This window comes from Euprymna scolopes, chromosome 8 (genome assembly GCF_053919585.1).
Source record: "Euprymna scolopes isolate OS-2025 chromosome 8, ASM5391958v1, whole genome shotgun sequence".
NCBI classification, from domain to species: domain Eukaryota; kingdom Metazoa; phylum Mollusca; class Cephalopoda; order Sepiida; family Sepiolidae; genus Euprymna; species Euprymna scolopes.
In genome coordinates this window covers 22,583,517-22,607,642 of record NC_136489.1, presented here as the reverse complement: position 1 = coordinate 22,607,642, position 24,126 = coordinate 22,583,517, and the positions used below count along the sequence as shown (strand labels likewise).

Here is a 24,126-nt window from a genome sequence, read left to right as displayed (position 1 = left end):
TCAAACGCTGAGTTCTTCTGTCCTAAGGCATGCGTTCCACGATTTCAGCTAAATAACTCAATTTTCGTTTCATCTAACCAAAATATTTAATCCTCAAAACTTGAAAGTTTCTCCAAATGTTTCTTGGCAAATTTCAGACTATTCGTGATATGAATTGGTTTTAACAAAGGAGTCTTTCTTAGTTTTCGCGATTGGAATCCATTCTTTCGAAACACTGTCCTAATTGTGTTCTTGCATACACATGTCTTAGATGCTTCTAGGTTTTCTGGAGTTCAAAACGAGTTATTCTTCATTTCACGATCATATGGTTAGAAATTTTGGAAGGACATCGTGAACGTGATAGATTTAAAGTTTAGTGGTAGGACCTCCATCTACGAATCGTGTCACTAACGGTCGAAATTGAGATATTCCACATTGTTGAAAATTTTCTATACCCTGCTCCATCAATGTGTAGCTGAATGATTGATTTTCCTGTCTTTTCCAGCAATTCTCCAGTTTTAGACATTGTATAAACAAGTGTGACTAAAGTGACAAAAATAATACGATGTCAAGAGTTATCTGAATAACTGTGATTCTCTGGGGTTGAGGGGAAATCACGAGAATTCAGGTCAAATCATGCGACATTAAAAATTAGTAACAAAATAAAGTATGGTATATAATATGCATGTATATAATCAAATATAAATAACACTGTAAGGCGGGGCAAATACCGTAACCAAGGGCTGAAAACATCGTATTCTACATCGTAAACTTTTAAAAATACTGTATCCTGGAGCCACCGTATCCCGGGTTTCTATTATATATATAATTAATATATATATATATATATATATATATATATATATATATATATATATATATATATATATATATATATATATATATTAAAATAAATTTTGCTTCATTTGTTGTTTCAGGAATGCATACTTTCATTGTCCCCAAATGTAAAACAATTCAAGTGAAAACATTTACAGTTTGAAGAATGGCGTTTAAATTAAAATTCATAGCTGATTGGAAATGATTCTTTTTTAAGTAGAAAACGTGGAGTTAATCGATAAATAAATTGCTAATTCTGATTTGAATGATACGCATGGTTTTATTTCCTTATTTTTCAGAAGAGCGCGTTAAAGGCACAACACGGCTTTTTTTTTTTTTACCTGAAGTCTTTATTTTAGTTACGCCCGTACAATCTACGCGCATAGCGATCGAAACTCTGCTTTAAATTTAAGTCTGTCTTAGTCAATGAGACTTGATCAAGCGATCCTGAACCATCTGACGCTAAAGAAAAAAATAAAAAAATGAGCTCTTCAAAAAAAAAATTTTTAATAGCTTATAAGTTGCCAACTCTCTAAAAAAGAAGGATAAAACTGGAGGAATCGTATTTCGACCTTTTTGGAAAATCGATCAAAACATTACCACAACGTTTTATCAACAGCTGAATATATAGACAATTTTAATTTGAAGTTATTAAATTAGGACTTATGTCAGCAGAACAGTAGATTGTGTTAGTGGGGGGGGGCGGTAGATGAGGGATTGATTTAACTGAACATCGAGTTTCCTTAAGCGTGTCTGTTGATAAGCTAACTTTTGCGTGTCGAAAAAAAGTTTGCGTAAGTATATTCACTGATCAACTAATTGTTGCGTGTCAGAGAAAGTTGAAGGATTAGGAAGTATGACCTTGACCTTAATCAACTGCTAACGCACGCGTCATTGTAACGTCCAATGACAACAACAACCTTCTCACTCGACCTGCCTTTTATACTACTCTCTCAATCCCTCCTCTTGCGCATGCGCCCGGAGATTCCTGACAACCTCGAGACTTCCGCTTATAAAAACCCAAGTTTTGTTGTCGCGCATGCCTACACAAGGCACAAACACGTGGGCGTTTGTTTTGTTGGTAAGTACTACACTCCCCCCTTATCTGATGATCACATAGAGTGCACTCCGGGGGTGGCCTCTTAGTTCCTTGGCTTCTGCGAAGGGTGGTATTTACAATCTCGGATTCAGGTGCTGGTTCTGGTTCTGAGTATGATTCTGGTTCTGGTTCTGATCCTGCCTGATCAGACGAACTACAACTACCACTCTCTTGCTCGGTGACCTCACTCATCAGCAGCTCATCATCTGATGATTCATCGCTCTCTGTAGTTGTGGGATGTACTTCACAAGCTGGGCGAAGATCGCGCACATGGTGTGGGGTTCCATCAACAAGGACCGACTGCTGGCTGACCACTCCAGATATTCGTCCTCGCTTGAACTTGGTGGTGCACCGGCTTCCAGGGGGTCTAGCCCAAACTGGATCCCCTACTTTGTATTTGTCATGACTCTCCTCGTCGATTGGCTGGACAGGGTCAATGCCCTTTATCCTAACACGGTATGTGTGTATGGCATGGGCCGGTGCTGTTGTTAGTGTCTTCCCATCCTTTGGTGTGATGTTATACCAATACGTGGCCTCCGTAATGGTGCATTGCTTTCTGGCAGCAATTCTCTTGATGCTGCGATGGCTCCTCTCAGCAATGCCATTCCCTGATGGCACATGAGCACATCGCAGTCGTAGTCGGACACCCCACTCATTCAATAACTGCCGAACTTGGTGGCTACAAAAAGCAGCATCGTTGTCCGTCAATATCTCTTCCGGCGCACCTCGCTCAGAAAAGATAGATGACAGTTGGCGGACAACATTCGCTGAGTCCTGCCTGGTCATTTGCCGCCACACCGCAAAACGAGTGGGTCTACAGTCGATAAGGTTTAGAAAGGGCTTACCACTGTAATGGGTAATATCAATCGCCACTCGTTGCCACACATGCTCAACCTCCAATCGCCCCTTCTGCCATTGCTCAGGTGCAGAATCGATAGACTGGCATGCCTCACAGTGCTTGATGATCTGCCTGACATCCGCCCTTGTCACTGCCGGGTCCACACGCCTCGCAAAATACAGAGTTCTTTTGATACCTGGATGTCCACTCTGCACATGAATTATTTGTATTTGGCATGAACTAATAGCGCCAACTGCGCAAGATCGAGCAGCGAACTCCACGCCTGTCTCCACAGCCTCATATCATTTGTGAGGCACACGGGTTAGTTGGTCTGCACGATTACAGTGTGATGCCACGAGCGTTACACTCACCGACAGGTCATACTCCGATACCAGACTCTTCAGGGTGTTTAGCCTCCGCCGGATTAACATCTCACTGGCTGCCTTAGTGCGGATCCTCGTTCGGCCCGAAAGAGTGTCGGACACCCAGTGGTAGACGCAGAGAGAATCCGTGTACAAGTGCAACTTCTTTGACTGCCATTGCAGTGCCAGATTTAAACCCTTCACGACAGCATCCAGTTCCGCCAGGTTGATGTGTTGAGCATCATTCACGGGTCGCAACCAGCACGCGTCTTCAATTACGTTTCCACGTTGCTCCAATAACACTCCCAATGCCAAAGAACTAGCGTCAACCCACACATTCACAGTGTCCCCATCGACACACCATTCTCCACGAGCAGGACCCTCCTTATTACCTCTCTCTAGGGTTTCTGTCGTCATCAGAGTTAGAAGAGCATCATCAGATACATCATCCCAACCTGTAGTTACTAAACTTGCCTTGCCTTTGATGACGCCCACAGCTGCTTGGAGCCAGCCACACGCGGTAAGTGACAAATAAGTTTCCCACACAAGGAAAAAATAGTCCACCGCGTAATAACATCAGGAATGTTTGGAATCTCACTGCCACGCCTCCATCGTAAGGTACCATCTTTCCCGCAAACGTCCAATCCTAATACCCGTGCTCCATCCCTCAGACGTTCGGGATCCTTGCACTCCAACCCGAATTGAGCTAACTTTTCTCTGACGTGCGACGCAGATTGTATATCTTCATTGACATACACATCGTCAATATAGGTTGACGTTGCGTCCTCAGTGGTCTTTTCCTGGGACAAGACTGCATTTACAATGGTCTTCATGATTTGCGGTGCCACATTCAGCCCAAAGCCAAGTCGAGTAAGGCAGTATCTCTGACCCCGGAACCATACTGTCTGGAACGGCCACAATGTCTCATCCACTCGCACCTGCAAATAAGCCTTCCGCAAGTCCTTGGTTGACATGACGTCCCGTTTGTGAACACTCCTGCTATACTAATCATTTTCATCATGGGCAAGGTGGATACCTCCACAACTATTTCCAAAATAAAAGAACGGATAAAAATATGTAAATGTAATCGCTCCCAAAAAGAAGAAATACCTGATACCCTCTACACCAGATATTTCGGAAGAATGGATACAAAGAGAAGAAAGTTTACATCATACATACATATTGAGTACTGGAAATCCCCCCCATTAAGAAATAAATAATTAAAAATAAATCATTACAACCTTAGTTTAAACAATATAGCAGCTAATGCCCGTGTGATCGCGAGAAAAAAATTAGTAGGCAGGCTCGAACTAACAATTTTGTGAACCTACAAAAATAACGTTTATAAACATTAACGCATGCGTTTGATTTTTTGTAAGTCACTTTTTTCACTGGCTTTTTTTATGTAAATAAAGAAAATTTTCCATTGCTTTTTTTTCAGGCGGGGGGGTTGTCTTTAAAAGTGTGTGCCTCGAATTCAAACTTAAATTTGAATTCGAAAGAGTCAAAAATTCTGTAGTATTTTTTACGATGTGACCTAGCATCGTCTAACCCCTAAGAAAAATGAAGATCTACCTAAAATTTATTCCAAAAACAATTAAATGAAATTTTTCGTCATTTTATGTTTCTAATGTAATGCTCCCCCCCCCCCCGGCAAACAATTTAATTTGTCATATTTTGAGGTTTGCTTTGTTTATTAAATTGTTTGGCGAAAGTACAGTATGGTCTAATAAAATTAATTAAAATTATCGTTATTTTATGTTTCAAATGTAATTCCCCCCCCCACCAAAAAACAAAAACAAATTGTATTTATGTTTTGCCTCCCTCAACCGCCAAACTGAAGAAAATGATAGAGGTGGCATGTCTCGTTTAACGTTTAGTGACCAAAAAGTGGGTGCTAATTTTACGTTAGATTTATATAGAAAAGTGATCCCCACTCTAAAATGTTTTTTTTTTAAATTTCTTCTTTCATATTATTTATAAAGGCTGTTTAAACGTATTAGGCAAAAAAGAATACCTCCATTTTTTATGTGTTAAACGACGCTGGGTCACATCGTAAAAAATTTAGCGATTTTTGTATAGCCGTTTAAAGAATAATAAAAAGAAACAAATTAAATTTTCTCAGTTTTTTCGTGTTTTTTTTTTTTTTGTTGAATATTAAAAAACACCATAAAAGCCAAACATTTTTCTATCTACACAGAATTATTTTTTCAAGCTAGAAACTTATTCAGATTACCGAATTATTTTATTTTGTGAGAGTTTGTGTTTTCTTTTTTGTTAAGAAGCTTCTAGGGGCAAATAATTCTAAAAAAAATTTAAAAGGTCGATGTTAGAAATAATAATTCCAAATAAATTAAATTGAATATACTTATATAATTGTTGTATAAAGTTTATTAAATAAGAATTTAAAATAAAACACTTAAAACAATTCTCTCGCTAAAAACATTAACTACGATACCGCTGTTTAGTAAAATCATTTTTTCTTAATGTAATATGCAAATGAGATGATCCCTTATCGTATATTTTGCTAGAATCATAGTATATAGAAATAAATGAAAGATTAAACTAAGAAACATTTTGTATATATTATGAACAAACAAACAAGCAAACAAACAAACAGACAGAAATACGAATTTATATATATATATATATATATATATATATATATATATTCGCATTCATCTCTGTTTGTTTGTTTGTTCATAAAATAAAATACTCATCAAGTGCGCTTGAAAGCCAAATCACAACAAAATATTAGAAAAAAACAAATATTTTATATGTTTGAAATTTTATATATATATATATATATATATATATATATCGGGGCAAAACACCATCATTAGTATGTTGTTTTCTTTCTTTCTTTTTCTCTTCTTCTTTCTTGCAATATTGTAAAATTGAAAAAAGAAAAATCTGTTTGTTAAGAGCCGAGCGTTGTATCTCAGCGGTTGTATTTTGAAATGTTGGAACTGTTCGTTGGCAACGCGAGATTAACGTGAAGGGTAATATACGAAGATATAATTGTATGCGTAAATTTTCAGTATATACTTGAACAGTGCTCAATATATAGGAAGAGGTAGAGTTAGGAAGTAAGTTATGAAAATATTATTGACAATTAAGTTACATAGAATATTCCGCAGAATATTCTATATAGCTTAATTGCCATATATATTTCAAAACTTACTATATATATATATATATATATATATATATATATATATATATATATATATATATATTGGCAGCACGTCAACAGGACAGAGTTCTTTTTTCCGATTTTGTCGGATATCTTTTCAATTTGCCGAGCTGTCTTTTTATTTCAGCTGGCAACTTAAAATAATCTCACATTATTTACTATGACAAATTCTATTCTATGCTTATATTTCTTATAAACAAATACAGGGTGTCCACAAAGTCTGGCTATATTATGTAGCCAGACTTTGTGGAAGCATCCTGTAGATTATGTAGCCAGACTTTGTGGGCACCCTGTATATATGTATATATATATATGTATATATATATATACACATACATACACAAACACGTGTATATATATATATATATATATATATATATATATATATATATATATATATATATATATACATGGTGCCCACAAAGTCTGGCTACATAATCTACACGATGCTTCCACAAAGTCTGGCTACATAATGTAGACACCCTGTATAGATGCAACAGAAAGTATGAGTTTTTTTTTTGTTTTTGTTTTTTTTCGTGTTTAAAGGCAGAATGTCGTACTTCCTTCTACAATATTATTCGTTTCTTTTACTTGTATGTGTTTACTGCATCGATTCTTTTCGTGGTTGATTAAGTTTAAAAGTTATCAATATTTCAACAATCTGCTTCATGCGTTCACTCACATCAAAATTATTCTGCCTACAGGTAACAATATAAGACATAATAATGTTGACAGCATATCCTGTTTGATTACTGAAGTTAAGCAACGTTGAACCGGGCCAGTACAAGATGAGTAACATTTTGGGAATATCAGACGCTGTATGTGGGCTATTGAGCAAATATTGATGCCAACCTGCAGTACCTAGCGTGGCAACTGTGGCACACCTAACCCTTAAATGACACATCAATACGAGGAAAATTGCAGTTTAGTTTTCAGCTTAGCAGAACATGATTAAGTTTTGTGAATTTATTTTATATCATTTATGCTATAGCTATTAGTCTCGCTTCTCTCACTTCCTTTTTCTGCTTTTTAACAGTCCAAAGTTTTCAACTTCCCTTCGTTGCCTCATCCTTTCACCTCTTCTTCTCCTCCTTTTTCGATATTTATTTTTGGCTTTGGTTTTGTTGTTTTTGTAAAGAAAATTATTTGGTTTGGGGTATTTGTAGAACGGTTGAATGTTGCAAAATGGAAAAACTATAACATCAATGTTAGTGTGTTTTAGGAAACTGATATTTTGTAGACAACCTGATCTGATAATACCAGGTGTTTTTTCAAGCGATATGTCTGGCGATATGAAATCGCAAACTTAGCACATGGAATACATTGAAGCACTTTACTCGAAAAATTCCTTCATTATAACGCACTGTTTACATAGAGGATGTGTTCATGATGCCGATCCAAAATTGGTAAAATAAATCATTTTCTTTTACCTCTCTTTTCAGAATGTCTATAACGAGTAATAAAGAAAGACGAAGTTTGTGTGTAAACTCGAGTGAACATGAGATGCAAGAATTAATGTCGGGCGATTACTTGGAAGTGGACGAAAACAGTGAGAGTTCAAGCCCTCACAACACTACTCAAGATTCCTTTATCTCCATAAATCTAAAGAATAGTGACCAGAACCTTTCAAGGCACAGATCCAACCCGGGTAAATATCACAACTTATATTTATTACTAGCTGAAACATATTGACGAGCAGATTAGGGTTAGTCACGTACTATTTAAAATACACAATATATCCTTACTTCTTATGATTTTCCTGAAAATGAACCAACCACATTGGATTTATAGAAGCATAAAACACATCCATCTTTATCTATGAAAATTAAACGTAAAATAACTCTTATACTTTAAAGGGAAATAACTCTCGCAGCTTAAATAAATAAACTTACTTCTGTTTTAAAGGCATTAGGTGTCAGCTAATAATAATTGAAAATGAATTATATATAAATTAAATCTAAATTAAATTTAATTTAAATAAATCAACTTTAAATAACATTTCTAAATAGAACAATGCAAACAATTCTATTACAATAAGCAATAAATAATATGGAGATAATTATAAAAAAATATATAATTTCTTTAAGGTAATGTGCAAATGGATTTCTTCTTTAATGTAGATTTCCGTTGAATAAATAGTATATATAGTTATAACACCGGAATGAAAGTGTGTAAACGTCCGTTTTAAGTATGAAAATAAATTTGTGAAACAGTGTTCATTTTTTGTACATATTAATTCAATTGTGAACAAACAAACCGGAATACAACTTTATTATAATAGATTTAACTTAGAATCCAATAATAATATGCATCAAATTTTATTTTGTTTTTCTATTTTGGAAACCATTTAATTGTCAAAGGAGAAACAATGATACGGATAAATATCAAAGAATGAGCAATCTCTAATTAGGAAGAGAGGAGAATGATAATAACGGTTCGAGATACGAAAATTAACCTAATAAACCCTTACCCTTTATTGGCATTTGGCCTTGTTAAATGTTTGCTCGTTAGTATAAGAGCAACGGCATTTTGTTCTCGGCGACCAATTTTGGAAAAGTCTGAAGGTGGTGTAATATGGAAAAATCTGTTATAGAATTTGCCACCGGTTTAATGGGTGGCAAGCATATCAGATGTGATTTCGAAGGTAAGTTTTCCTCCGTTTTCTTTTATTAATGACTACAAAACAAAATTGCGAATATAAATATAATAAAAGCGATTGTAAATACATGTTTTAGTTTGCAGAAGACGGATTAAAATATAGCGAAAAAGTTATACAGATTCTTATTGCAGTTTTGTTAATAAAGCCAACCGGTCATTTCTATAGGGGATAATCTTATTGTACTTAAAATGTAAAATATTTGAGCATTTATCAATTATAATATCCGTTTGTCTGCTATTTATAAAATTATAGGTTGGAATCCAACAAAGTCAGCATAAATCATTTTTGACAGACAGCGTGTACCGCAGTGGGCGAAATGGCAATACAATTAAAGTTACTGATGATGATGATTTTGAAAACAATTAACACTTATAGGTTCCAAAATTATCGTCCAAAGGATAAAAATTTATACTGGAACAGTAGCATAAAATCGCCGTTCGCTTGCTTTAGCAATTGAGAAGTAATCCATTTCGACTTACAGTTAATCTCGGCTATCAGGAGAGAAAACGGGCAGTTTCAGGGCCTTTGTCTTGGGGTTTTTTGGGGTTTTTTTTTTCGTAGACTATCTAGAATGGTCTTTATCGTTTTTTTTTCCTTAGGGTATTTAATTCCATTTCTTAGTTTTTTCGTAAGCTTGTATATAATCATGTTTTTATTATTATTATTATTATTATTATTATTATTAGTAGTAGTAGTAGTAGTAGTAGTAGTAGTAGTAGTAGTAGTAGTAGTAGTAGTAGTATCACCGCTGTCGTATATTAAGAATAAAGTCGGGGTCTAAACGTTTTTCTGGTTTTTTTTTTATCAAAGATCTTCGAAATAATATTCTAAGACCAAGACAGTAAATACAGCGATTCACGGCACTTATTTGCCATCGGGTCGTGATCGCAATCAAATGCAAATCGAGGTTCCGACCTTGACAATCAGTCAGTCAGAAAGCAAGTCATTTCAGTGACCTTTTATGGCGGGTTGATGCATTTGTTCTGAATACGCATAGAACGTCTACCCTCCCAGGTCTTGCCTCCCGCTTTTCTATTTATTATTTCCTATTATTTTCAGTAGTTTAACAGTGTATCATTTAAATATTTTCATGCACACACATACATCTAAAGTTTTATTTATATAGTAAAAAATAAGAAACTACAACAAAAGTAAATGATGGTAGATTTTTTAAATAGAATGTTGGAACTTAAATGTATTTATTATAATTTCCTGTTTAATTATTATATAAGTAATTAAAAATTGTTTAATCAATTAATCAATTAAGCAGGAAAGGAGAATGGGCGGAGCAGAGGAGAAAGAGGATGAGAAGATGGGAGAAAGAGAGAGAGAGTTTGTAGAGAAAGGTAGACAGATAATGGCTTGGTTTTAAGGATGGTGAAGTGGTTAACGACACGATCTGAAAATCTGAGTGCAACAAGTTCGAACCCAGTTTGTTCCTAAGAAATAATTTCAGTAAATCAACATTTAACCTAAGTTCCTAGTCAGGAGGTAAATAAAATAAAGATCTTAGACAATTTTTATCTTTTTCTTTTTTGTTTCTAATTTGCCAAGCAGCGCCAGGTATCCTTGTCAATTTTAAATAAATAAATCACTGAATTCATTACCCGAGGTGTTCGATTTTATGAATCACATTTATTTGTAATTAATTAATTAATCATGGTAGTCCATGCACGTGGATGATGACGTCTTCATCATCATTTATTTTTTATATTATTTTTAATTGACTGTATGACTCCGTTGATGACTGTGAACCCCGATGCGTGATCTACAATGCTTTGCACAGACAGAGCACAGAAAGACAGGATTTAGGTTTTGATGATGAGTGGTTGCCATTCGTTGGTGTGTCATGTTCGTTGTTGAAGAAGGCCATCCCGCTATCACATGTGGAGCGCCAAGTGTCTCTGTCCGCTGCCAAAGTCTCAAAAGATTGAAGGAGATATTGCACCGCTTGAGGGTGAGCTTGATGCATTCTATGTAGCGTTTCTTTGAGCAGCAGATGTTTCGTAAGCCGTGAGTGAGCTGACCGAAGAGAACTCTTCGAGATAGTTTGTTTGAAGGTATCCTGATGACGTGGTCCAACCATCGAAGCTGTCGACGAATAAGGGTTCTCCTGCGAATCTCTGAATGGGACACGTGCTAACAATGGAGGCCGAGGATCTGTTGTAGTCGTCTGATGTGAAATGACTCCAGCAACCTGATATGATGGCGATACGGAGCTCATTCCTCGAAACCGTACATAAGGATAAGTATGACGACTGCGTTGTACACAGTAACCCTTGTATGGGTCCTGAGATTGCAGTTGGTCATTCATGCGGCCAAAAGCAGAAAATACGAGATTAAGGCAGCGCTGAACTTCATTGCTAAGGTCGCAGGAGATTGGACCCAAGGAATGTGAAGCTGCTGATATTTTTCATACCGTTGACAGTGAAGATGTAATTGCAAACACTCATCTACACGCTATCTGATCAGATAATTTTATTGAAATATTATCAATCAGAAGTTGGTACTTGTATTGCTTTTCAACTAAACAAAACCGACATTTTGTTCAGCGCCTTCCGGTTGTTTATGTAAACAGCCGATAAAAAACTTCATATTAACAATCTCAACCAATCATTATACTTTATTTTTATGGCAATTTTTTTATATGTTTTAATTTTTATGCTCTTGTTTTGCTTCCTTCTACATTATTCATACATGGTTAAAGGTAAAGTCTTATTGAAGTAGTTGGTCATCTTCTTTCTATTTACGTAAATAGCCGGAAGATGCTGAACAAAAAGTTGTGTTTATTTTGCAATTATTAAAAAGCTATACTATTGCATAATTGTTCATGAAAAATTTAATTGCATAGCATTTTGCATATATGTGTTGTTTACTTATGCATTTGTTTTTCAACTTTTTTTAGCGGATTTTTCAAAACAACTTCAGACGGCCAAAAGTGAAAAGGCATTACAATCAACAGGAGACAATATTGGCGGGAATTTAGATGAATGTCCTATGGAAACGACAAGAACCTGTTCTTTGAATTCACCTGGCGATAAGTAAAGACATTTTTTTCTCTTTTTAATAATGATCAAGGTGTTCTTTCATTGGTTATTTATCGAGATGTAGAGAAGGGTGTGTTTTTCTCCATTTATCCATTAACCTCTGACCTTTATCTCATAATGCTGAATGTTTATCAAAAAGGCGTCAAATAGATACAGCCTCAGTTATCCATTAGCTACAACTTCATTTGTCTAATTCTTCACTCATGAAGAGGCTAGTAAATAGCGACAAGAAAATAAATGTTTGAGTTACTTGTGCAGTTTATGGACTGTGCCTTATTTTAGATTCGATTTTCAAGTAAAATACAATTTTTCAATATCTTTTGTTTATTAAATTTTCAGGTCAAACTACAGAATGGTTAACACTCCCTATGTTAAGAATGGCTTTCTAAATAATGTAATAATTTCAACACGATCCGTAAAGAGCACAGGCATCAACTTTCGAAATTCTTAACACCTATTATATTTTATTTACACGTTACTATTTATCAAGACCTAAATACAACTCGAGAATAAGTGCTAATGGGTTTGTCATTTGAACGGTGAACCAACCACGTGAGGATTAATAACGATTGTTGTAACTGGTTAGAATTTGATTATTTAAGCGAACGGAACAATAAGAATTTGTTTACATTAGACTTGACAATGAACATGTTGTAATCAGTAGGACTATATCAACAGAATATTATTTTCATTGTTTTGACTCTCGAGGGTGTATTCGTGTATATTTTATAAGCTTTTATATAAAGTGATGTGGTTCTCGGTTGATTAAATGCGTCTAACTGTGTCGGGTATATACTCGAGAGTCAAAACAATGAAAAGAATATTCTGTTGTCATAGCACTCGTAAGCAGCTTGTAACAGAGCGCGGATGCCGAACTGTGTTTGAAATGACGTTACAGTAGGAAAAAAAGAAATAAACTATTAAAAAAAAGAACGTGTGCACAGATAGAAAAGGACATTCGAGAGCACGTTCGAAACGAAGTCCGAAAAAGCAAAGGTCAGAGAAAAGAAGCACCATCACATTTTGTTCGGGAAAGTACGCGAAAATAAATGTCGTTGTTACAAGAAAAGGAAGGATTCGGGTTATTACTTGTCCTTAGTTTCTTGTGACGTGTTCTGCAACAACATTGTGTGTCTACATATTAACGCGCGTGTAAAGGTGTAACGTTACAGGCTTAGAAGCAGTCTTGTAAGCCTGCGTTCCACAGATGAATAATTATAGGTAAGAAACTTTGCCCATGGAAGTTCCATTAAGTTTTAGATAACGCCGAGGTAGAAAAGAAAATTACTGATAGTGGTTATAATCAGACGAGTTTTTCGTGTGAATCTTTTACATGAAAAATCATAGATTAACCAGCAACCGCTTTTCTGCGTGAAAGAGACTGCAGGAAAGAGAAGAGGACTACCCCCACTAGATTTCGAAGACGATTTTGTACTCTGTCAAAGCAAGAGTGAAAACAGTAGAGGGTGGAACTATAAAAATGTCGCCCTAAAGAAAACAACACTACAGCTTTATTTTAAAACTTTTATTGGAGAAATAAATTCAGGTAACTTGATTATGTAGTAGAGTTGACATCTATTAAATGTAGCCACTTTCAGCCTCCATCGCCGCGATGCGAGTCCGGAACTGGGAGCATGCCTTTTCCACAAGCGCCGGCAGGGGCTCGGCAAATAATCGGTGAATGGCGTCGATCAAGCTGGTTTTGGTGTTGTGAGAGGTCATGTTAACGACGTATAACCAAACGAAGTAGTCCAGCGGGTTCAGGTTGGAGGAGGAGGGAGAAGTGAGAGAAGGGTACAAAGTTGCAGCACCCCTTCTGAAGCCGCACCTGGGTCTCGTTGAACGTTTGGGCCGGTGCAGAGTTCTGCTGCCACACCTAAGTTCTGCCAGCGGCCACCTCATTGCACCAGGGGATCACCACACTCTTCAGCGCATCCAAGTACACTTTGGTGTTGACTTTCAAGCCGACTTCGACGATATGAGGTGGCATGCTGTGGCCCTAACTTGAAACCACACCGAAGACCATACCGTGGTCAGAAACTTTGTTTTCAGCACCCTATTATTTGTGGCAATCAAACGATGCATTTTGAGGGTGCAGGCAATGGACCTGTTGTCATAACTTGGATCGGCAAAGAGTATGAGTTGTAATGCGACGTATCTCTGATCTCGCTTCTTATATCACTTCCAGACATGATAGAAGGCTTCCTTCGCTTTTATGATTTGCACACAACTCTGACCCGGAGTGGTAGTACCTGTTAGGGTTCCAACTATGGGTTAAATAGAAACCGACTTGAAAACAACAAATATATTTTATTAAAAAAATTTTCTTCAAAATCTTTGGATTCGGCATTAAATAACCCGAAAAGGGTTGATATGCCGTAAAACAACCAACCAACCAGTCTGTCATGTTTACGCTTGAAATAGTATATTCATTGATCTATCATGCTTAAGTTTAAAATAGTATTTTCATGCTTAAGGTTTGAAAAAGTATTCCGCAGATATCTCACACTAAATTTTAGGATATGATTTTCAACATTAAACGCGTAGTTTAGATGGACGTATCCTAAGACTCTCTTACTTTGTTATAGTAATAGTGGCTTTCTTACATTTTGACCTTTGACCTTTGACCTTTACTAAATTTAATTGTATCATTTGGTACCAAGTTACTAATTTGTTAGCCCTGTTTTGCAGGTGGCGCTGCGTATGGTCAATGATGGTCATACTGGGGATGTGTTCAGCACTGCCCTTCAATATACTTGTTGTCGTTGACACGGTAAGTAGTACTTTAAGATCTTAAGAGGTTTACTTTGTACTAGAAGTTCGCTAGTACTTTTCATAATTACCCGTTAAGACGTAAAGTTTTAAGTTACTTTTTTCAACTAGTGTACTGTCTAATATTATGAAAATACATATAAGTAGTCGAGCCACCTGGTCTTGTTCGAAATTGAAAGTGGCTCTTATATATTAGTGCAGGGCTACCCGACATTGCCCGGGACCATAAAAAGACTAATTAGAAAAAAATGAAAAAGTGTGTGAACGTCTTTATATTTAAATTTACTTATCTAAGTACGTAGAATACGGATCGTACTGAAATAACAACGTTATTATTTAGAAACCTATTATTAAGATCAGTAGTAGAGAGCATCTTGAATCATTTTTGTACTTTCACCTAACAATCTAATCGACAAAAGATATCGTAAAAATTAAATTGTACTTGAAAAGCCTATCTAAAAAAATATCACGATCCGTATTCTACGTAAATACCCAAAGTGTTATCTCTCAGTCTCTCTCTGCCAGTCTTTTATTGTTCTCTCTTTCCACCCATCTTATTTTACCATCTCTCCAACTCTCTCTCTCTTTCTTCTTGCCCTAACCAATTGCGCTCTCTTGTTTTGACGTGTTGAAAAAAAATAATTTTTTTTTATAACATTTTCACCCCAAACAAGGCAAATTGCCACTTTGGTGTAGGGGGCTACTATCAGGGGCAACAACTACTGGGGTACTATGAAGGGATTTGAGCAGCAAGATGTCGTTCACGTTACACTTGAACTTCTGCACGTCAGTACTGTTGGGGAAGCAGGGACCTGGAATGGAATTCCAAAGTCTAGCGGTTCTGGAGAAGAAACTATTGGAGTAGAAAGATCTTTTACATCTAGGGATCTCTACAGTGTGGGGGTGGAATTTAGCAGCCTGTCGGGTTTGTCGAGGGTGCTCACGTCGTGGGGGCACAAGTGATTGCAGTTCGTCACAGCATTCACCACTAAAATACTTGTAGAAAAGGCAGAGGGATGCAAATTTCGTCGATGGGACAGAGGCTGAAGCTTAGATGCCAGTTCAGGGCCTATCAGGTTTGCGACTCTCTTTTGAACCTTGTCAATAATGTAATTGAATTACTGGAAAGATCCTTTTTAAATAAAATACTGTAATCTTAAATTTATTGCTCCCGGATAACGCCCAGTAGAGTAAAACACAAAAAACATTCTTGGTGCCGGGTAGTTTCGTTCACCCACCCACATTCACTATAATATGAAGAAAAATTATGTTGATAATGAAAATAATCGAAAGAGATTAAAATGTTATACCCTAGTTTATAATTATTGATTCTTGCAAAACTATAAGTAAAATAAAAGATTCTGTTACGCAAGGATTTTAGGTTGAAATAAAATATTGTTCGTAACATTTTAAAAGAATTTAATATTTATATTAAAAGAAAATCGTTTACTGACTAATTTACTATTGTTGTAATGTAAGTTTCGAATTCATCATCAGCAGTATTGTGGTATTGCAGGCTGATAAGACAAAAACGTAATAAAAAATGGTATAAGCATAATGAATTCCATATTAACAAAACGTATGTTACAGAAGTAAATGTCATGATTCTTTCTATATTTTTTTTACATTTTCACCCCAAACAAGACATATTGCCACTTTGTTGTAGGGGACAACTATCAGGGGCATGGGCATCAGGGATATTGTGTAGGGAGTTGGGCAGCAAGATGTCGGTTCACGTTGCACTTGAACTTCTGCATGTCAGTACAGTTGGGGAAGCAGGGACCCGGCAGGGAATTCCAAAGTCTAGCTGTCATGGGGAAGAAACTACTGGAGTAGAAGGCTTTCTTATATTTAGGGATCTCATCTGTGTGGGGTGGGATTTAGCTGCCTGTCGGGTTTGTCGGGGGTATTTACATCGAGGGGGCACAAGTGCTTGCAGTTCGTCAGAGCATTCACCGTTAAAGTACTTGTAGAAAAGGCAGAGGGATGCAACATTTCGTCGATGGGGCACGGGCTGAAGTTTAGATGACAGTTCATGACCTATCAGATTGGCGACTCTCTTTTGAACCTTGTCTAGGGGCGAGAGACTAGTGGTAGATGCACTAGCCCAAATATGACAACAATACTCCATACATGGGCGAATGGTGGCCCTATAGAGGTATAGGATACTTTCGGGCGTTAGTAGCTTTCTAGCACGGTAGAAATAACCCAACTTCTTCGCGGCGGTCCTGGCGATACTCTCGATGTAATTGTTCCAACTCATGTTTCCTGTGAACGTTAGGCCGAGGAGTTTAAAGGATTTACTTTCAGATAAACAGTCATTGGCCATTGCTATTGGTGGTAGAGAAGGTTTCTTGTAATTATTGAAGGAAACGAGTTTTGTCTTGGCAGCATTGAATATAACTGCCCTAAACTGTTGCCACAACGTTTTGGATGTAACTGTATTTATTGTCTGAATAATTCCTGAAATATATTACCGTTTACAAAAAATCTAGTAGCAATCATAGATTTAAAAAAAATGCAAACAAAAAACTTTGACTTAATGTGTTATGGTTAATACTCAAAATAAGCTACATGTTAACAATGTTCTAAGCGGGAGTAAGATTTATTTATAAAAATTCAATTTTATTTTTAAAAAATGGTCAACGATTTTTTTAGATACTAGTTCTAATAAAATATTGATTTAGCAGATTAAGTTCTATCGCTGGAAAAACTTTAAAAATTCAACAAGATAATGTTTACCTTTCTCTCTTTCTCTCTCTGTATACCTATAAATATTTATATATACATATATATATATATTCAATATTTAAAATTAACATAGTAATCATATGATTGTTCCTGCGCTACGAAGCGAATACTGTCAATAGTGAACATTTTGACATCTTGAAAGAAATTAATGATAAGATGAATAACATCTTGGAATTTTGAATATAGCTGTTTTATCGTCTCTCTCTTTTATACACACACACACACACACACACACACATATATATATATATATATATATATATATATATATATATATATATATATATATACTTAAGTCATAAAATTATTTTATGATGGTAATTAAGCTAACAGATGTATTACATCCCCATAGGAAATCCGCAGACTAAACTAAATAGAATTTGATTTACCGGATGTTTACATATATACAATCCTATTTTAATATACTTATATTTTAATCTAATCAGCTAACCAATCAGATTATTTATTTCCTCCTAGAGGTTAATGTTTTAATTAACCAATAGCAGGACTTCTTTCTAACAAATGTTCGGCTGCCGTGTACTACCTTTTCTTTTGTATTGTTTTGTATAGAGATGACTCGCTCTTGTGTGTAAATATGTCGTATTAATAGATGACCATATTTTAACCCGTACGTGGTTGGTGTACTACTTTTCTGTTTCTATATTAAGGTGTTGGTTTAGTATAGTTTTATTTAATTATTTTATTATTCTTATGCATTCTTATCCTAAGATAACGTTTATTCTGTGCATATAATTGTTTGCTATTTCATTTCTAAAATTAAGTAGGTTATGGGGTATTTAAGTTAGGAATTTAAAGCTTTTTATTCAGACAAAATCTACAGGACGTGTTTCAATTTTTTCATGTATTGGAATGCCCTGTTATGTCCCATTCGATTATTAGCATGTGCTGGCGTTCTTTGAGTATTGCATCGCTAATACTGGTTTTATTCAGTGTTTTTGTGTTATTGAATGTATTATATATTAATACACTAAAAGTATGTGCAAATTATATGGTGGATGCATTGTTTGCCTGATTGTGTAAATAGATAAAATTCACATACCCCTATTCTATGCTATGCTGGTTAATACTAGGGGCAGTATCAAAACCATACTGTGTAATATTGTCATGGATTCTAGGTATTAGATGATTTTACTCCTTGTTTTGAAGGAAGGTTCCCCCAACAATCGGTTATTTTCGTAACTATAGACTTTCTTACCTGCGGCACAATAGCCAGTTGGCAGGGCTGTCGTGTCACATACATACGGGTTTTTTTTTAATATTGTGTTCGAATATGTAATACCGAAAAGCCCAAAGGAGGTTGAAACTCGAGTTTAGGGCTCCCGGTCTATAGGTTTTGTGTTTTGCAATAGTCGCGTTGTAAGTAAGATTATCGCATGCACATATCTCAATTTCTTTCCGTTTTTATTTTATTTCATTTTGAATAATTATCGTACAATAATAAGAATTTTGCACTTATTAAAATATAATATATATACGGATTTTACAACGGGACAACGCGGGGCGGTCTGCTAGTATATATATATATATATATATATATATATATATATATATATATATATATATAGATGTGTGTGTGTGTGTGGGGTATATATATATATATATATATATATATATATATATATATATATATATATATATATATATATATATATATATTAGTTGTATGTTTCACATCTTAGAAAACATTTCGTAATATTAAATTTGAAAAACTTGGAAAACCAAGAAATGTTAAGAGGATATTTTTTAAATGATATTTCGTTTTATATATAATGTCCAAATTTTCGTTATAGAAACATACATTTATCAAAGGTAGAAGTCCGTGTTAAAATGTTTTTTTTCTCTTCATATTCCGGTGATATTAACCGCAGGGGGAGGCCGAAGCCCTATTACAATCGCCAGTAAAACCAGGCGTCATCTCTCTCTCTCTCTCTCTCTCTCTCTCTCTCTCTCTCTCTCTCTCTCTCTACGAGTCTTTTGGTTAATACCACTAGTATATGAAGAGAAAAAACATTTTAACACGTACAGTATTCTACCTTTGATAAAGTTATGTTTATATACCGAAAATTTTGACATTTTATCATTTAATAAATATTTTTTGACATTTCTTGGTTTTTAAAGTTTTTCAATTATATATATATATATATATATATATATATATATATATATATATATATATATATATAACTGATCGCCACCCATGCTGTAGAAATGAATGACAATACGAAAGTAGATGAGATAGTGACAGAAATCCGGAAGTAAATGATAATTCGGAATTAAAAGACAATGTGAAAATGATGGGTCCATTGTATTGTACAGACGAATTATATATATATATATATATATATATATATATATATATATATACATATACATATATATATACATATATATATATATATATATATATATGTATATATATATATATATATATATATATATATATATATATATATATATATATATATATATATATATATATATACACCTGAATCTCTCGGTTAGATTTAAGATCTATCTTTGTTTGAGAATCTACCAACGTCGTATCATTTTTTTTTTTTTTGTGTTCTGGATTTTTCGCTGATCATCCTCTTTCAAAAAATTTTCGTGTTTTAGACTTCTCATCTTTGTTCATTTTTCTTCTTTTTTTGTTGTATGTTTGTATCATATTTCTGTGTTTTGTTGATATTTGATGGCCAAATCAGTATTTTTCGCTATGCCTCTTTTATTATAACATTAAGAGAAATAATTCCGTATATATTTACTGAAAACCATAAAAGCGATTACTTTTGTAACAATCTTATTTGATCCTTTTCAGTATCTTCCAGAGACATTAGAAATCTACAGCAATGCGACGGGTGTTGACACAGCCAGCGCCTCCCTTTTCCTGCCTTATTTAATTCTCTCTTCCAAGATTCCAGTTGTGCTGATTGTCTGCGTGAACACCTACTGTTTTTACAAGAGTCCAGTTTTCTTCGGCAAGTAAGTATTTTTTTGTTCCACCAAAAATCACATTATCCTCACCTATAATATAAATGAGGTGTACCTATCTCTGTGTCTGAATATAATTGAAAACAAAGTCCTATGTGCGTGCTTTCCTAGAACTGCCTCTCTGTGGAACACATTACGGCGGAGCTACTTCCCAGTTAACTATAACAAAGCCATTTTCAAGTCTAAAGTATTCAAGTTTCTGTTGAGATACTCCTTTAAATTAACAAACACAACACAAGTTCCACCATTACTGGCAATGTAGGATATCAAAAGAAACTGGAATCCTATAGATATCAATCATACCAGTTAGTTTGACATTCATACAAAAACTTGGGGGACAATTCAGACCTAGATTGGATTTTATATCGATGCAAGATGGTTGTATTATAGAAAAAATTGTGAATTTTATTAATGACTAGCAAGGAGATCCGACGTAGCCCGGCAATAAATGAGGATTAACGAATGTTTCATACTTCCAATACTTTTATCGGTAAAATCACCCATTTTTCGATCAAATGGATTCATTGCTTGCTCTAGTCAAGGACTCACTGTGGTAAACCTAGAGGGAGCTTCACGAGCCTCCCCATAGTGACGTAGTCTACAATTCATTGTAGACTACATTGCATTGCCGAGAACCTACTGTTCGTTTTATAAAATTGTTTTATATAATGGCTTGAATTAAAGTTTAAAATGCTAACATCAAGTATCAAGGTTCAATTGTGCTCAAAACATACATTTCAAACGTAACCCTGGTTTTATCGAAGAACCTACTGTTGATTTCATGCGCTCTTCAACTTGTCATGTCATGCTACTTAATATGTATTTTCGATCGTTCCTTCTTATCTCAACTGACGATCAAAATGTATTGCTCAACTTAAAATGCACAGGTCAAAACCTTGCCTGCTCATATTTGCATATTCGGTCTTTCGCAGCGGCTTTTACTCAGCTGACAGTCTATTTGACTCAGGGTTAACTCAGGAGTAATTGTTGAATGTCACACATTAATGTTAAAAAATCTTTTGCTGTGTTGAAACAATTGTAAAACGATCCTTTGAATTGTTGATGCATTTCTGCTTTAGATCAACTGTGTGCAAAAGCTGCTCTCACTCTGAACACAAATTACCTATTAACAATGTTTCATGAAAACCGGTGGATACACTACTTTTTAATATCTTCATTAATATCATTATCATTATTATTATTATTCGTAGTAGTAGTAATAGTAGAAGTAGAAGTAGAAGTAGTAGTAGTAGTAGTAGTAGTAGTAGTAGTAGTAGTAGTATGGGGTTGTATATATAAACGAGTGTGTATATCAAGTTTCTATTATTTTAATTTTTCATGCTACTGTTCTCATATTGACTATTATTCGCACAACGTTTCGAAAGATCTAATCTCAGACCTTCTTCCGGGTGTATCTTGTCAAACTCTAGAATCTCTCTGTCGAACTTAGGAATCTGCACGAAATTTCCAGAAGTATCATAACTGACTATACCTAGTATCCGTTACGTGGTAGCGGAACGGATAAAATACTAGGTGAAAGTTATGCCAGGAGTATTTTTAGAAGGAGGGCATGCCATTTATTTAAATATAGAATTCTGTTCGAAATCCGATGCAGATTCCCGAGTTCGACAAAAATATTCCAGAGTTGGACAAAATAAAGTATACAAACTATTTAACAATCCAAAGAATTTGTAGTAGTAGTAGTAAAAGTAATAATAATAATAGTAGTAGTAGTAGTAGTAACAATAATAATAGTAGTAGTAATCATGTCCACGTTTTTGTGTTTCATTTTCAGAATAGCTTCCCCTCGTCGATTGGTCATCATGACACTCGTGATGATTGCAATGTCGCTCATTACACAGATGTTCGCTTTGGTGATCGCACTGGAATGTAAGTAGCCGCCATCTTTTTATCATCTTTGCAAACCATCTTGAAAATATAAAAAGCAGGAAACTTGTGACGTTTGACTAAAATCAAGAAATTGATATAATAATGAAGTACATAACGTATTGTGTGTTCAGAATTCAATATGGGTGCCAGTATTCGCCACCAGATTCTTAAGCGCGACGGGATAACAACCTGACGAACACCAGAGGAATAGTTGACCGAAACGTCGTTAAACAACAACTAGAAAAGATGAGGATAATAGTCCGAAAATAAATAAATGAAATATAAAAATTACTCATCTCAAAGAATTACAATAATTAAATATACCATTCAGTACAGACCCGACAATGGAAGATCAGATAACAAAAAACTTGGATTTATAAGACCAAAAAATCCAACTTTAATCGCCCTTCGGGTCTGTGACGCAGTGGATAGAAACGTTGAATCTTTACAGTTCCGGTTAAGCATTGCCTGAAGATAGCGGTTTCAATTCTACCCAAAGCCGGACAGACAATTGAAGATTCAACACCCTTATCCCGTCAGGGTTAACAGAGGAATAGTTGGCCGAAACGTCGTTAAACAACAACTAGAAAGTGAGGATAATAGTCCGAAAATAAATGAATAAAATATACAAATCACTCATCTAAAAACAAATTCAATAATTAAATAATATATATAAATTATTACTTGTCAAGCCACATCCTATCTAACAGCGAGTTACTTCCTTACAGAAAAATTATATTATGAATACGTACAATACATACATTTGAATTACATGAAACCCATAATAATATACTTATTACTGGTAAAAATTTTATAACAATAATTTTAAAATATCATCAGTCATAATACTTTAATAATATCTTAAATATTTTCTGCGAGCCTAATGCAACAGGCTTTCTAAAGCTTCCGGCTTCTAGCAAAAGAAAACACTTTAGATCTCTCTCGGAAATTTAAATTACATAACACCACCGATACAACCTTGGTTCAACACATAATGCTGGTAAATAATTAATAATCGCAAATTATTGAAATCTTACTGTATTTCCACTGCTTGTCTTGCCTCTTATGCAACGGAGTTTTTTTTCTACCAAACTGCTTCAAATACAACTCTCTACATATGTGCTTCTTTTTGAAAATTATTTTCCAGGGCTTTCATTATTTTCATGGATTTGTATAATGGCAATAATCCTTTCAAATGGTAAGTAGATTATCTGTATATTTTATTTAACTTGTAGTATTATTTTGCATTTACTTGCTTTAAAATGTACCAAAATATGACACAAGTCCGGGAGGTGGTGTAAACCATACAAACTTTGTAGGGACATTTTGCTCGAGTATAAAAATATCCGATAACTCGTACAATTTTCAAAGGTTTAAAGAGCATACAAACTTGCGATTCTTTACTTCCACTTTGTTTTGTACTTCCTATAACATCAAGCATACCTTTATTTCTATAGAACTTAATAGATAATATTCATATTTATATTATTCAATTAAATATATACGTTTACATATATATTATTCAATTAAATATATACGTTTACATATATATTATTCAATTAAATATATACGTTTACATATATATTATTCAATTAAATATACATGCATACATATATATTATATCTCAGAGATAAATAAACCTATGATATATGATTTATATCTACTCCAAATATTCGGCGTCAACAAT

General features: G+C 34.8%; 1 protein-coding gene across 1 annotated transcript in view; it reads left to right on the top strand.

Moving 5' to 3' along the window:
* The window catches only part of LOC145284035 (equilibrative nucleoside transporter 1-like), a 67,737-nt gene that overhangs the window by 15,860 nt on the left and 27,751 nt on the right, over nt 1–24,126 (top strand). The window contains exons 2-7 of the mRNA XM_080133123.1: nt 7,754–7,959; nt 11,876–12,011; nt 14,709–14,790; nt 20,377–20,540; nt 22,345–22,439; nt 23,587–23,637. Of these exons, the coding sequence (XP_079989249.1) occupies nt 7,755–7,959; nt 11,876–12,011; nt 14,709–14,790; nt 20,377–20,540; nt 22,345–22,439; nt 23,587–23,637 (733 nt within the window). The 5' untranslated portion in view covers nt 7,754. The remainder of the gene's footprint in view (nt 1–7,753; nt 7,960–11,875; nt 12,012–14,708; nt 14,791–20,376; nt 20,541–22,344; nt 22,440–23,586; nt 23,638–24,126) is intronic.